Source organism: Cricetulus griseus, chromosome 10 (genome assembly GCF_003668045.3).
Source record: "Cricetulus griseus strain 17A/GY chromosome 10, alternate assembly CriGri-PICRH-1.0, whole genome shotgun sequence".
Taxonomy (NCBI): Eukaryota; Metazoa; Chordata; class Mammalia; order Rodentia; family Cricetidae; genus Cricetulus; species Cricetulus griseus.
The window spans coordinates 15,382,187-15,399,064 of NC_048603.1; the positions used below are offsets into that span (position 1 = coordinate 15,382,187).

General features: G+C 44.2%; 1 protein-coding gene across 1 annotated transcript in view; it reads left to right on the forward strand.

The window, feature by feature from the left end:
- Positions 1-16,878, forward strand: part of Rgs22 (regulator of G protein signaling 22) — a 100,128-nt gene that overhangs the window by 55,808 nt on the left and 27,442 nt on the right. The window contains 3 exon segments of the mRNA XM_035449663.1: positions 12,120-12,314; positions 14,404-14,496; positions 16,422-16,591. Coding sequence (XP_035305554.1) covers positions 12,120-12,314; positions 14,404-14,496; positions 16,422-16,591 — 458 coding nt within the window.

Genomic DNA, 16,878 nt, shown 5'->3' on the forward strand with positions numbered 1-16,878 from the left:
ATTGCCAAGCTTCCCGGTCTCCAAGATGGATGGACAGGGGCGAGGTGTAGGCGAAGCTGTAGCCACGCCTACTTAGGGGCTGGCTACAGGTGTGCCTGACCACGCCCTCGGGCTGTAGCCATCCTCCTTAGAGCTTTATGGTCAATTTCAGTGTCTCTCCCTAGTGCTGCTGGGCAATTACTCTCGAGCTTTGTTACACTGCTTGTTTTAGTTACAGAGAGAAGGGATCCCACTGAAGCAGGCAGGTTGGCTCCTGGACACTGTGAACCACTGAGCAGAGTCAGAGGGTTCTTGGTTTACCTCTTTTTTTTTTTTTTTTTTTTTTTTTTTTTTTGCTGGTGAAGTGGCTTCAGGCCGAGCGTGTACAGCCACCAGCCCTGTGTCTCACAGTCACCACTCATTTCCCAGTCATCCTGCGGGTGTTTGTACCAGCGGCCTAAGTTGCAGCCTGAAGATCCCACACACATTATAGATCAGAAAAACCAACCCGCATCCCAAAGAGTTTCTCTAACCTTCTTATCCAAGGAAGGCCAGGACCTAAACTTCTCCTTCTCTGGACCCTAGATGTCAGTTACATGTGTCAGCTATGTAAATGCTTACTGCCTCTTAGGTTCTATGATAATAGCTGATTTAATTCTTGACAAACCCGAGAGGTGGTTTCTTTGGTGCCCCCTCCCCCCGCCCCAGTCCTGTAGATTAGAAAACTAAGACTTTCCTAAGGGCATTCCCTAGCAGTTGGTAATCCTGGAATTAGAACTGTTAGGACTCCAGATACTTCTTATACTGACTGTACTGTTTTACTGTTGTTATTTTTATTATTAATTTCCTCTGCAAAGATGTCTACTGTCCTGCTTAACCTTTCACTTTAACGTTCTAAAAAATATCCTTGTGAATAATTAAGTGTTAAATTTCACCACTGAGGTTTTCCCCATTAGACCCGTGAGTCTGTGAAGATAATCCCATTCTCTGTATCTACCTTGGATGGTCGGAACTATAAGTGGCTTGTGTTAATAAGTGAGATAATCTATTGGCATGCTTGCATTTTCAGCAACATGCTATGTATTTTTCTATGAATATCACTGCCCATTTTTCAACAACTTTTTTTTTTTTTTTTTTTTTTTGTAAAACGGTTTAATGATCTGTCATATCCCACCACCCACCTTCAACAGCCGTCCCCAGCCTGGCCTTCCAGATGCCACATTTCTACTCCAAGTCTGACCCTAACGAGTTGATGGGAACAATAGTGACATCCCACCCGTCCATTCTCATCTCACTTTGAAACATAGACCATATATAATAATTCAAAATGACTATGAGAGGTTGTCTAGAGATAGGATAGTCTCACTGGCTGCCTCTGACCAACTGTCCCAGAGCATCTAAGAAAGGACATTGCAGTCAAGAGGAGACTGGGCTAGCAGTGACATCCCCCAAAGGAAAATGTCACAGAAGCAGAGCTTGACTGTGTGTGTCCCCAGCTCACCGGCCTGAGACCTCTGCTACTCAGCCTGACCCACTGACCGGAGAGAATATCCCTAGGGCTCTCCAATGGACAGGCAAACTGCTGCGTGCACGTTTGCGCTCTGAGGTTGTCAACACAGCTGCTCGATGACAGCTTTTCTCGTCATGGCCGCTTGGTAGCTTGGTAGTCTGCTGTCCTGTATTGGTCTAGCGCTTTGCTAGGATGGATCGAAACAAGTTTTTTGTAGTTTTTTTTTTTTTTTTAACAACAACAAAAAGTGACTATAATCATGTTCTTTTTTTATCATTTTTTAATTTGAATTAGAAACAAGATTGTTTTACATGACAATCCCAGTTCCCTTCTCCCTCCCCTCCTCCCCTACCACCACCCCCACTAAAACCCTACCTATCCCATACCCTTTCTTCTATTCTTCCCCTGACTCAGCCTTTCTGCTCCCTCATGACCTCTGCATCCTTCCTCTTCCCCCCTTCTCATTCTCGTAGCTCCCTCCCCCCTCTTCCCGTGCTCTCAATTTGCTCAGGGGATCTTGGCCCTTTCCCCTTCTCCAGGGGACCATGTATGTCTCTCTTAGGGTCTTCCTTGTTTACTAGTTTCTCTTATAATCATGTTCTTAATGAATTACTCTTCACTGATTTCTATATTTATTTTTAGAGGTTAAGTATCTCCCCTAAATACATTCTGCTTTTGTTAAAGTTTTTTTTTTTAAGATTTATTTATGTATTATGTATACAGTGTTCTGTCGGCATGTACCCCTGCAGGCCAGAAGAGGGTGCCAGATCTCATTACAGTTGGTTGTGAGCCACCATGTGGTTGCTGGGAATTGAACTCAGGACCTCTGAAAGAGCAGCCAGTGCTCTTAACCTCTGAACCATCTCTCCAGCCCCATTAAAGTTATTTTTAATAAAAAAAATTGAGATGATAAAATCCTTGGGAGGTTTAGATTGCCCTTGACTGGTGGGAATTTTCTTAGCTGTTCATCTATTTTACTCCATTGTGTACTTGATTAATCGGTTCTGCTCAAAACGTCTTAAGCAATGACCGGTCAGTTTTAAAACTCCAATCCATTTTGTCCCTGGAGTTTATGGTTTGTTTCTGGCTTTCTTAACATGTTCTGATTTTTTTTCACTCTGTCCAAACTGGTTCAAGCTAGTGTCTGTCTGAAGGCCTATTGGCACTTTCTGAAATTCTGCGGCTCTGAGTTCTCGTTAGGAAGGGCTGGGCAGTGGCCAGGGACTCTCAGTGAGTTGTCGTCACGCTGTCATCTCTGGGTGAGATCCTGTCAGGCAGCAGTTGGCCTCTCGGGCGCAGTATGTTGCAACCCCCAGATGCCCATCCTCGGGATTCCTAAGTGAACAGTGCAGAGCTCTTCTCATGCGAGCCCATCTGTACAAAGCTTCATGTGCAACTTATCCTCTGGGTGGCACGGCCTCTTGGTAATGTCTCTGAGCTCCTAGTAGGATTTGAGAAGTCATTAAAAACCATCATTTTTTCCTCCTTTTGCAGAAGAAAAAAAAAAAGATTGGATGGCTTGGATCTGCTTGTTGTTTTCTTTCTCCGCCTCATATGAGCTCAGACCACAAGACGCTGTGTCCACTAGAGCTGCGGATGGTTCTAAAAGCAGACTTCTCTCTTGCCCTGTTTTGTGGTTTCTGGAAGGAAGCATCCAGCATGGGGCATTCATGTCCCTGATATAAACATCCCCAGGGACGCCTTTTGCCTTTAGCTTTGGAGAACTGTTTCACCTCAGGGTTTTATGTAAGTTCCAAGAGCAGAGTTATCGAGCCCCGTCGAGAGGTTCCTGGTTCCCCTGCCGTTGGTCCTCGAGCACAGCTGTGTGTTTGGCTGTCACAGTTGAGCACAAAAGCTGCAGTGAAGTGACTTGGATCTCTAGGCAAGCCGAGCTCCGAGCTAAGACCCAATAATATGAGTTTTATTTCTCCACATGTGTTGCTGTTTCCTCTTCAGAGCTGTTCCTTATACTTCCTCAGGAGGACAAACTGACAAGTGCACCCCCCTGAACATCCTGACCCCCTGACTCATCTATCACACTCTAGTCATGTTCCCCGTGTCAAGTTCAGCCTGGCCCTTCTGAACACTGCTCAGAATGTGAAGACAAATTTAAAGCAACACTCATTAGCTTTCCTGCAGACAGCTTCGCTCTGATGAAACTAAGAGGAATGTATTTGTATTCCATACTTTCAAAACTGGGTGGGGGGGGGGTTAATCAAACAGCCCATGAGGAAAATGTTATAGATTGGCGTGTGCCTGTGGGATATTCTAGCTTTGTGGCTTTGCCTCCAGTAAACATAAGAGCTAGCTGACGTCACCGGCTGTCTGCACCCCCAACCCCATCTTATCCCTTGTAGTGGTCATGGTAGAAAAAGAGAATCTTTGCGTTTTAGTCAGGGTGTCACGGTGAATGTTTAGCAGCAAAGTGTGGAGGGTAGTCCCGGTCTGTAGCACGTGCTAATCTCTGGGTGGAAATAACTCTCAGCGCAGGCGATTCTGAGCTCCTGATATGACAGGGTAGAATAGAGCTGGGCAGAGACGGGCAGTCGCCACCATCACATAGTGTTTCCACCAGCTAGTGCTGCACCAGTAAATGACATTGCAGTCCTGAACGTCATCGAGACAGCATCGCTGGGAAGCATTCAGTTTTAAGTGTTCATCTTCCTTGATTTTAATATAATTTCTATAATTAGGAAGTTATATAATTTAACTTTTGACAATGACTAAATTTCATAGGTCGTTCACAAAATTTCCGACCGTTTGTTGTTTAGCTCCCATGAGCTAGGACAGGGCAGCATACGTTCTGATGATGGAGAGAGAGAACAATGGAGAAGTGTCATCCTTGTCTTCTCCGTGGTAAGTTTCGACAACATTGGAACTGAAAGCCCCTACCCTCCACCTTCAGAATTTCTCCCGAATTTTAGAAACTGCTCAGATCCCCCTTGCTTGTACCTCTCAAAGACGGCATCTTACCTCTGCTCCAGAATTAGAAAGTCCCCCATAGTTTGCTTAGTTTAAACTTGAAAAGAAGCTGATTTAAAAAAAAATCAAAACTGTGCAAACAATCTTTGTACATTCCCACAGCCCAGAGGTTCCCCTTCTTTTATCTTTACAGTACAGGAAGAGGTAGCTCGGGCTTTGAAGGTGCCTCCTTTCCTCTGGGGACTGGTAGGTTCGGTCGACACTGCCTTGCCAGTCTGTCTGGCAAACCCCAGTGGACCTGCCTAGCAAATGGAAAAGCAACTGCAGACAGACCTTTATTTCTGATATGCCTTTTGGTAGGTAGTTATCTTGGAAAACTCCTAGAAGAATGTGGAAGGTACATGTTAAAATGCCTTCTGCTGACCTTATTATAGTCAAGTAACTGAGCCAAGAAAAAAATGGGCCTTCCCATGTGACAACATGCTGAAACATAAATGGTTCCTCCTAACCTCTGAATCACTTCAGCTGATTATGCTGAAAATCTGTTGGCTATTACTTTTTAAGTCAGCACCCCGTAACTCTACGTGTTTATGGGTACATGGTGATTTGATGTGTGCATACCTAATGTATTGAACAAAGCGGGCTAATAAGTGTGCCCATCATCTCACACCCTTACCATCAAAGGACAGTCTACGTAAGTGTAAGTGTCCTCATGCCCGCCTGCCCGGCTCATCCACCAGATGTCCCATAAGCCGGCATCAAGGTCTCCCAGTATGTAGTTCTGGAAGCGTCTTCCAGTTTTCAATTTTTCTAGTTCCTTCTCTCACTTCCAGTCCCGGCCTGGTGGTGACAGTCAAACATCAGGCAAGGAGTGCAGCCAGGCAGTCTCATCAAGACCCACACACCCCGTCATTAAATGAACACATCAAAAGGAAACACTTTTTGCGAAGCCAACAGCTGCATCGTAGCAGGGCGAACCCGCACATGTGTTACCGTGCTTGGTGGTATTCTTGACTTTTGCCTTTTAAGGCCGCACAGAAATTGTTGTTGTTTTCATTGGAACGCAGATGAGCGCCTGGCTGCAGCTCATCAGGCAGCCCGAGCTTATGGGAAGTTTCCTTCCCAAGGACTGTTCACCTTCCGCACACTCCATGCTCCATTCGTGTGCACATAGCCCACGCCTAGAGCGTCACTGGAGACTCACTCCACAGCTGTCATCAGCTAGTAGTTGGTACAAACAAAAACCCAGCTATCACAGACCACTGTGGAATGTCACACAGTTTCTTTGCTATTCACATTGTTAAAGAAAAGGAAAAGGGACATGTTCAGAAAGCCCGGCACTCTCGTCTGCCAGGTGTGCTTGTCCAGGCTTGAAGGTCTAAGGAGAAAAGGCTGGTGTGGTGAAGACAAGTCTTTGTGTGTTATGGTGTATTGATCCAGGGCCTTACAAATGGCAGGCAAATACCACATCCACAGAACCAAAAATTTTCAGTTGGTGATACTTCATCTAGCATGCAAAATGTCACAGGCTCAGAAAAGTTCACCGGCAGGTGTCGTCATTTGCTTGCTCCATCTCCCATGTAGTGCACTGTTGAGGGTACAGAGTGTCATCTCCAGCGAAGACCTGAGATTTCCTTAGCCAGAAATGCAAACATTTCTCTTTATGTATGATGCCAAAATAAGGAACGCATATGAAATAATTTAAATTAAATGGGTGCAGTGGGTGTACCCTTACTTATTCAGCACCCAGGAAGCAGAGACAGGAGATTGTAAATTCAAGGCCAGCCTGGGCTGCGCAGTGAGGTCTTTTCTCATCACCCCCAAAGTAAGTTAAATATAATTTTCATTTATTGCCCATTAAAAAGCAAAAATAACTTATCAAACATTGTTTGTGTCTTCCACGCCCTTTTTTAAAAAATTGGTTTTGGTCTTTGTTTCTTTGGGTTCTCCTTGCCACCCCTCTTCCTCCTCTCTTGAGTTCTTCTTCTGCGTCCTTGTCCTGTTGGCAGCGAAACAGTCTTATTAAGAGTTCACTCAACAAGGCAAGAAAATAGACTGCCAGAATTTCCAAACTGTGAAAGGTTTTTTCTCCCCCCCCCCCACCTCGTCCCATTTGATATACTCGCCAAGAAAGTGAGTCAGAGATGCAGGTGTCCAGAGGTGTGGGCAGGCCGCCCGGCCTGTGCTTCCTGATTATATAACCTCTGAGGGCCTCCAAGAGAGATGGAGCTGAGGGCTGTGCTGTGTGCAGTGCCAGGCAGCCAGACCACAGACAGGCGATGCTTGTATCCCTCCTGGCCCGGGGAAAGCATCGTACGCTAATGTTTAAATTGGAATCATGTCTGCCACAGGTGTGTGTGTGTGTGTGTGTGTGTGTGTGTGTGTGTGTGTGTGTGAATCTCTGCTTTACGGTTGACGAGAGTGGCCTCGAAAGAACACGAAGGGAGCATTTTCTCTCTGACAGGAGCTGTGTTGTTATTTATTCTGTGGTTAAAAAAGAGTCAGGAGGCCAGAGAAGCAGCAAACGGCCCGAGATACTGTAATAACGTCTCTAACTCACAAGTAAATAAGGTGTTCCAGGAAATACCTTGTATTTCATCAAATTGTTAGGTAGCATCAACTTCAAGCTATTTCATCTACAAAATATATGAAGGTGCTTAACTTTTTTTTATTATGTATGTTGTTTTATCATATATATCTATATATGAGTATCCTATATTTGTTATATGTCATCAAGTTGTTCCTTGGTTATTAGAAAGACATTTTACGATTTTTTTAAAGATTTTATTTATTTATTATGTATACAACATTCTGCTTCCATGCATATCTGCACACCAGAAGAGGGCGCCAGATCTCATAACGGATGGTTGTGAGCCACCATGTGGTTGCTGGGAATTGAACTCAGGATCTCTGGAAGAGCAGTCGGTGCTCTTAACCTCTGAGCCATCTCTCCAGCCCCCGACAATTTTAATTTTTTAAAAGGTCCATTTCCTTTTGTGTTTACGAATGCTTGTTTGCATGATGCGTGAGCACCACACGCACTCCTGGGGCTCTCGGAGGGCAGAAGAGGGTGCTGGATATGAGGTGCCATGTAGGTGCTGGGGACCGAACTCGGCTCCTCCAAAGAGCAACAATCGGTTTTAACCATCGAGCCATCTCTCCAGCCTGGTAGTCCGATCTTAACGCTGGAAGTCAGCCAGAGTTACCGTTAAGTTTACTTCGTTTCCTGAGGTTGTGGAACACTTTCCCTAGAGCGTAACATGGCCGTTGTTACCTCGCATTATGGCTGTGACTGCGGCCTTGATCAGGCCTGTGAACGTACCCTGGTGGGAGGAGGAGGAGTAAAGGAGGGTCATTAGACTCTAACCTGAAATTCTAGCCGCTCCCTCCTGACCCTCCCGGCAATGTGCAACGCTCCCCCAATTATATGAGGCTTTGGGAAGTGCTGCATTTTATATAGGAGGTGGAAAATTAGCTAAAGGGGCGGGGGCTCTACATACGCAGCTTCCGGGAGGTAGGAGTCACCCATGTTGGCAGGGGACTTTGCAGTGACATGAGGTCAACCACACACCTGTGAGTGATCCCTCACCTACTCTCCAGTAAGTAGGCCCAATAACAGTGGCTGCCAAGCTGGACCTGGGCACGATCGTCCCTCTTCTGCCTGCCATTGGCACGCTCATCTAGAATGAGTATGCATTTCCTTATTTCTCCCCCAGGAAAACTAATGCCCTGCCCTTTAAGCATTGACAACCGAGTCCTTGTCTTCATCCCCTTGTCGGCCTTTGCCTCCATCACCGTGGAGAGCTGAGGAAGCACAGGGACAGCTCCGCAGAAGACAGTAAACGTGTTGACCATGACTTGGGAGCAGGTGCCAGGAGGTGGGTGGCCTCTTTAAGGCCCTGCCCTAACACCTAACACCCTCTACTTGCTTGATTCTAAAACAAAGATACAAAGAATCAAGGAGCCGGAGTGAACCTTGCTGCTCTTGAGAGGATTATCCTGTTCATCATAGGCGCTGATACTTGAACAAGGCGAATAATAAAACTGTATCCTGAGGTCCCAGTTAGGAAAGGAAGAGGGAGGGAGAATAAGTACCCCCGGTAGGAGCCGTCTTCCAGCAGAGACGCCTCTCACAGTCTTTCTGTCGTCTTCCAATGTCTGCCTTAATCTCTTCCTTCCCTGTTTTATAAAGTTTCAATTACAGAAGTCTTTGACATCCTTGGCTAGGGATATTAAAGGGCATTGTTAGGCTATTCTGAATAAGATTGCTTTCCCGATGAAGTCTAAGAGCTCTTCTGTGCTGGTCTGCACTCTGTCACTTTGCTGAGAATGTAATAGGTTCTGAGAGTCCTCTGGTGAAACCTTTAGCATCTCTGAGACATCTCACCCAAGTCCATGTGATCGGCGATCTCAATTAATTGAGGTATTTCTCTGTTTTTTGATGGGATGGCTGGTCAGTTGGTGAGAGTGATGACCCAGGACTTTTGTGCTCGGGTCAGTCTGTGACTTGACTTCTAGTAGTGTTTTTGTTTCTTATGGAACTGACAGCATTAGTGTTTTATGCATGTCTGTTAGACTTATAGTGTCCTCTCCATCCCCACTCAGTCACGAGTAGGGACCCTTCGTCTTTTCTCACCTGCTTTGAAGTCTGTGTTGTTGGACTTGGTTCCTAGGTCTGTTTGCTTGGAAACCTTTTTTCCATCCATTTATTCTAAGGTAGTGTCTGTCTTTTGTGATGAGGTGCATTTCTTGGAGGCAACAAAAGAGATGGCTCCCAATTTTCGACCTTATCTCCTAGTGCCTTTTGACTGAGAAATCAAGACCATTAGTATTCAGAACTATTACTAAAAGGTATGCATTAATTCCTGTCAGATTTTTGGTTTTATAGTATTGGGCTTTTTTTTTCCCCTCTTGCTTTACTATTATTCTAGTGTGGTGTGTGGTTTATTTTTTCCTACAGCTTCCTGGATGGATGTTTTTTCTCTTAATTATGTAGGATTCCTTTTAGTATCGTTAGTATAGCTGGCTAAGTGGTCATACACTTTTTTTTTTTTTGATCATTGAAAGTTGTTATTTTTCCTTCAGCTGTGATGGATTTGCCTGGTATAGCTGTCTGTGTAGGCAGTTGCCTTTAGAACTTGAGTTCCACCTGTCCAGACTCTCTGAGCTTTGGAAGTTTCAGTCAACGAATGTACTGTTATTTGGATGGACTTGCCTTTGTGTGTGTGATGTGGTGTTTCTCTTGCAACTTTTAACCATATTCTCTTTGTTCTGTATATTCAAGACTTTGGTTATAATATGAGGAGGGAGGTGTTGCTTTGTTTGTTTGTTTGTTTGTTTGTTTGTTTTGCCTTATCTCTTTGCTGTCCTAACTGTCTCCAGTACTAGACTGGCATCTCTCTTCGTACTGGGATATCATCTGTTTCAAAACATCTTTGAAAATGTTTTCTCTGCCCTCAGAGCAAGATTCTCCTTCTGTGCTCAGTTTGTAGATATTTTCAGAGACCCTGTATGTCTAGACATTTGCACAGATGCCCTCTTTTTCCTTTGTCTTTGTCTGCATTGTGACAATCCCCTTCTTCCCCTTTGCTTTCAGGCTTGGGTATTCTGACCTCCTTGGCCTGTTCTGCTGCTGTGACCTCCCAGATGCCTGTTGACCTCCTGCTTTTTACTTCCAGCATTTCGGGTTGGTTTTTCTTCATCATTTCTGTCTCTTTGCTGAATTCTTCTTTTCAATCATCCACCACCGTTTGCATCTTTGCACATATCTATAATAATTTTTAGCTCTGTCTGGGATATCATCTAACTCTCCCCCACCCCCAGATGCCACCGCTGTGGGGCTAATAATTTTGGGGAGAGTTATACTGACTTGGTTTTTCATGTCTCTTATGCTCCTGTGTTGGGATTTACACATGAGGTCCTTATTTTGTTGCCTGCTTTATGTTTTCATCAGCTATATTTTTTTCTGTTGAAGTATTTACAATGTTCACATGGGACTTGGCCGTTGGTGGTGTGTCCTTCAGAAAATAAATTGCTTAGTTGAGGAGCTCAGGGTGTCTGGTGTAAGCTTTATATCATTCCCCATGTAGGATAGCTGGGAAGGCAACCACAGCTTCTTGTTAGCTCAGCTGTGTGGATATTGTACTAGCCGGTTAGCAAGTGTGGCCCCTTTGACGTAAGCCACTGTTGGAGGCAAACACTCAAGGATAGTGTGGAGTGGGCTTGGGTTCTAGTCACTGACTTGAGTGGTAGGAGAGCAAGGTGGCCAAGCGTGAGGACCAAGGATTGACTCTGAAAAAGAATTGAGTTGGGTAAAGTTGGAGGGAGGTAGAAGCTGGGACACTCTTAGGGCCAAAGATTTAGAGACTGTTAAGTCTCTGGCAGGTACAACTAGGAAAAAAGTGGAGGGGTAAGAATTAAAGAAGGAAGAAAAGACTTAGGAATAAGAGCTGGGTCTGTGAGGTGGCCGGTGAGTATGGTAAAGAATGCCTTATAGCCAACAAGGTGGAGAACATGAGCAGCTGTCATAAAGCCTGACTGAGCAACATGCGAGCAAAAGCAAAATCGCCATGAGAAATGAATGCAAGAAAGAGTGGAAATTGGATAGTAGAAAATAAGGAATAAAAATACTTCCAGTGTTAACTGTTGTCAGCTCTGCTGAGGTGGAATTTCTCGGTTCCCTCTGGATCTCTGGCAGGTTCCAAGTGGTGCCATGTGGGGGACAGGAGAGGAGGAGCCATTGGTCTCTGCAGCCCCAGAGTTCCTGGGGTTCTGCATGAGAAGGGGTGAGGCCGGATGGATGTCCTTTCCTGGCAGTTGCCCTTGGATTCCTGTACCTCTTCTGGCCTCTTCTAATTCTGCTGCCTGAGGTGTAGGTCAGTGGCAGAATGCTCGCCTAGCATGCAGGATTCATTCTGTAAGAAACCCGAGGAAAGTCCAGCACTGTCAAGGGTGATTTCAGTTGTTGTGGCCCGGCATGTTTCAGCCTCAAACCACTGCGTGGGGGAGCATGGACTTGGGGATTCCTAGTAACCCCATGTCGATAAAGACCAGACACAGGCATCTTGTCATCTTTAGAGAGCTCTCAGTCCCATGCTGCAAAACTGGAGTCTCTTCTTTATTCAGCATCTTCCCAGTTGTTTCCTAACTGTGCTTCCCTGACCCTGAGACCGCTTCTCTTCCATCTTGCTAGACCCTATCAGTAGATCTCTCTCAATGGTTCCCCCCCCCCCCGCCAGATACCTCCTCACTCTCTCTATCCTCACTTGTCCCGTATACTTAGCCCTCAGCCTTGGTGCAGGCCTCTTCAAATGCTTAGTTCTGTAGAGACCCAAAACTATGGGACATTCTCCGCTGAGGCTATGTCATTCAATAGCAGATTAGCTAGCATCTGCAACAATTGTAGACCGGAGCTCCCAGGTTACCATAACTGGAGGTTTGGACCTCCAGAAATCCTCTAATGGAATTTTCCTGGCTCCCGACAGTCAGTCAATCATAGCGTATCTTTACACTCTTGTTATCTGTGTGTGTGGGGGGGGGGGGATGACTAGTTGTCAATTTTTTGCAAAAAAAAAAAAAAAAAAGGAGAGCATTCTTTTGGACAAATAAGTTACCATACCATGTGTAGTGTTTGCCATCTTTGCCGATGAGTTTGCTAACTGTTGTGGCTTCTCACAACACCCTCTCTGTCCCACCCTCTCTCTCTCAGTATCTTTTTGCCACTTACATTGCTCCGTCAGCCACCCTCGACATAGGACTTGACCCGGAAGAGAGGAAGGACATTTACCTAAGGATACAGCCACCATTCGAGGACCTTTTTGACACAGCGGAAGAATATATCCTCCTCATCCTTCTGGAACCCTGGACACAGATGGTGATGTCAGACCAAGTGGCTTATGCACAGGTACCACAGCCCGGAGGACATTGCTTGCAGGAGAGGGCTCAAGCATGGCCTACGGCCCCGGGTGGGCCAGGGCTCTGCAGTCAGGATTGGGGAAGACCCCAGGCACAGGCAGGGCAAATGCCTATTAACCCCGTTCATTTTTTTATCTTCCTCGTTTTGTTTCTTGTCAGTTTCCCTATTGTCTTCTAACAAAAGCCTTGATCTCTGCCTCTCTCGGCTCTCTGTAAAAATGTGTCAGAAGAGAAATGTGAGCTTTTACTTTGTGCAAGCAGCCAGATTGGTGTCATCCTTTACTGACATTTCCCAGCAGTGGTCTTAAGGCAAATGGGAAAAACCCATTTTATTTTCTGCTGGATGGGTTACAGGAAGTATCTCCCACCTCCACCCCGTAGAAAATCTAACTGCTTCCCATGTATCATGAAAAGCTGACCCACTGACTTCAGCGTTTCTATCTAAAGTACCAGGTGTTCATCAGATCGTAACATTTGACTGGATAAGTTTGTACACAGCATTTGACATTCCAAAAAAATGTCATTTTAAACCTCAGCACTGGGATATTTTCATGATTATCATTGATGGTTAGAGGAAATCTCTTTAGATATTTCTTTTGAATCACAAATAAAAACTGTCCCTGGGTATTTTTTTTTTTCATTAGGTAAAAATGCATGTAAGGCCACTGTTGGGGTCAGAGGCCACTGCTGAATTCCTGTTTTTTATTAATATCTACCCAAGGACTTGAGCTGTCTACCAAGAAGGGTCAATTAAACAATTATGATAAAATTAACACAGAAACACTTTGCATAGACTCACCTCATTGGAGTGTGACTGAAACAATTCTATAACCCAAATAAATTCTTAGTTCCCTTCATTCCTTAATTCTTGCAGGTCTAAAAAAATTAGCATACTATCCTTTCTACTATAGAAATGTAGAGATTACACTAGAAAAATTAGAATATCGTGTGATATTTTAAAAGCCTCTCTCAACTTACATTTGCAATATATAACACACTTCTCAGAAGAAATGTGAAGTCTGCAATGCGATCCTGTAATTGCAAAACAAATTTGGAAGTATAATTGCCCTGAACCAAAACATTTTGGCACTAGCCAATGAATCTTATAAAAACATGTAAGACGGCTTATATACTGTTGGTTCTAACAATTAAAGGGAAAGCATTCATCTTAGTTCTAGAATATTTCTTACCTTCGATCCAGAGGGTTATTCTAAAAGCCTGGCTGACTGAACGATGTGAACTCGTTCCCCAGAAGGACTTCCAAGCAGACTATCAAAGCTAGCTAGCCGCTAAATACGGAAAGTTCCCAGGCACCTAGCCAGCCAAACTTGACTGGTTTTTCCCTGCCATAGAGAATTGGAGAGTGTTTTTATTCTCCTGTCTGTAGAGAGTGAGGATTTATATGTCAGGAAGACAGACCTGCTATGAGCAGTAATTTGACGGACTGCTTCCTCTTTTTTTTTTTTTTTTTTTTTTTTTTAAGATTTCATTTATTTATAGTGTATACAACATTCTGCCTCCATGTATGCCTGCATGCCAGAAGAGGGCACCAGATCTCATTCAAGGTGGTTGTGAGCCACCATGTGGTTGCTGGGAATTGAACACGGGACCTCTGGAAGAGCAACCAATGCTCTTAACCTCTGAGCCACCTCTCCAGCCCTGCTTCCTCTTTTGCTATAGCAATAAAAAACACTTAGGAACACCAGTAAACAACGCTGCCCCTTCTTGTTCTCCTGCTAAGTATTTGGTTCCTACACTGACTGGCAGCCTCTGTGACTCACTCTCTTAGGTTGATCAGAAACTGAAAATGTGGTCAACATAGTTACATTGTCTGTGTGTGCCCAGGGAGGGGCGTGGTGTGCACTGACCGCAACCGTGTCATTAAATACAAAGTATTCATTCTTTGTTGTATACATCCATCCCCCGTCACTTCATTGTGGCCAATCTCGTGACTTCATTGTGGCTAATGTTTTAAGTGAAGCAGGGCTTTCTGCTCCCACCTCAAAAGCCATTTGGCTCTGTCCCCCATTTTTCATATAGTGCCTTCTACTAGTATCGTAAGCTTTGCTGGTTTTTAGGTGGAACTACAAGAAGAGACTCGGCAGCTGGATTCCACATACTTCAGAAAGCTGCACGCTTTGCATAAAGAAGCAGTTCTCAAGAAGGGTGAGGTAAGGTGTTCCGTGTTTAGAAAATCGCCAGTTAGAATCCCAGAGACAGTCACCGCCCTGCACACTGCTGGTAAGCCATCGAGATGTATATTAGTTAAACAGGCACCACCCTGCTGCCCCTCCCTCTGGCGTGCTCGCTACACTTGACAGGCCGGGGTGTTATAACGACACATTCAACATCGCTGGAAAAACCAGGTTGGTAAATCGACAGAGGGACTTTCCTAAGACCGGAAACTTAAGCCTTAAACCGCATGGCGATCCCTTAATTGGTACCCATCATTTTCTGCATGTCGGTAACTGTATTTGTCCTCAAATTACAGGAGTTCAGTTGCATGTTCTAAACAGAAACTGCCATGCCTGTAGCAACAGATTTTTAAAAATAAGGAAAATAATTGCAAATGTCAGTAAAGAGATCATAGGGTTGGTTAGGGTATTGACTCTTATTTTTACTTGCAAAATTATGAAATTTATTTGTTGGTTGGTTGGTTGGTTTTGAGACAGTCCGCTGTAAACCACAGTGGCTTTCACCTAGTGTGTTGCTGAGGAGGGCCTTGCTCTCATCCTCCTCTTGACACTGCCTCTCGTATGTGCCTCCACGCCCAGCTCAGATTTTCAAGTTTGTATTGATTAGATAAATCTTGATCGTCCCATAAAAACCATAAAATTAATGTATGCATCTACGTGAAAGTTGCAGTTAATTGACCTATTCAGGACATACAGTTATATAAAAATATATGGAAGAAAACCACTAATGTCAAGCTGGGCGTTGGTGGCGCAACCTCCTAACGTTAATCCCAGCACACGGGAGGCAGAGGCAGGCCGATCTCTGGTCTGAGACCAGCCCGGTCGACAGAGTGAGTTCCAGGACAGCCAGGGCCACAAAAACACAGCCCGTGACAAAGCAAAAACCAACCCTCCAACTCATAACCTGTGATCTTACTTAGGTAACATTACATATATGCACATACGTGTACAAGTGCAAAAAGAGTTCACCAAACTGAGAGAGACAGACAGGAGAGAGAGAGTTATGAACAGTGGGTTTTGGGTTATTTTTAGTTTCTTTTTTTGTGTTTAACTGAAGGTTTTACTTTTATATAAATGTTTCTCAAAAACAATAGTTTTTTTCTTTTTTCTTTTTGGTTTTTCGAGACAGGGTTTCTCTGTGTAGCTTTGGAGCCTGTCCTGGCACTCGCTCTGGAGACCAGGCTGGCCTCGAACTCACAGAGATCCGCCTGCCTCTGCCTCCCCAGTGCTGGGATTAAAGGCGTGCACCACACATATGTAGTTTATTTACATGTGTGAACTTATATAAATGTACATATAATTTATATGTAAATGTTATACACAGAGAGACTGAGAGACTCTATATGGTGATGGTAGTTATCTCTTGGTGGTAATATCATTTTATGATTTTGTTTTTATTACAAAAGGCATTTCCCCTTCATTAAGAAATCAAAGTAATGTTTTGAAAGCAAATATTTTGTACACCCAGGCAGCCATGTGAACTTGCGCTCATACACAGTTGCACATAGAGTACTTTGCTCATGTCTATCAATGTTTACTAGCATTCATTAAAAAGGGATGGAGTAACTGAGCTCTGAAATATACTTTTGGGTTACTTCAGTGTGTTTGACAAGACTCCTTGGTATTTCTATCAAACAAATGACTTTCATATTGCTGCAACAATCTTAGGAACTACTCAAAATTCTCTGGAAAAGGCAAAAAAAAAAAAAAAAAAGATGGTGGAGTAAAAAGAAAGAGGAGAAAATTTGAGAGTCCGAGAATGAACATCCAGTGTGTTTATCCAATTCTACCCGTTGTTAACTGGCCTAGGCCCAGGAGATAATTCTTATTTCAGTTCTCTGTTTAAAACTGTAGACAATTTGTTGCATTTAAGAGAGTCTTGTGAAGTGTTTTGTCACCAGGACACCACTGGATCTGTGGCTGGTATGCTGTCACTGTCTGAAATCTCTAAACACATGGAGTACTGGAGTAACGTCCCCGAGGAATACAAGAATTTCACCTTTAACGACCTACTGAACAACAAACTGGAATTTGAGCATTTCCGCCAGTTTTTAGAGTCTCATTCTTCAAGGTGAGGAAAAAGCTCGTTTTAAATATATTTCTCAATTTTTAAAAAAATCCCCTTTTAATACTGGTTTTGATCTATGCTATATTAGTGGCTTAGTATTAGGTCTTTACCTATGTCAGTGAGAGCTGAAGAACAAAAATCTGCTTAGATGATTCTCACGACACGAAGCTGCGTTAACACCCTCTCCCCCTACACACAGATACACACACAGACACACACACACACAGACACACACACACACACAGACACACACACACAAACACACACACAGACACACACACACATACACA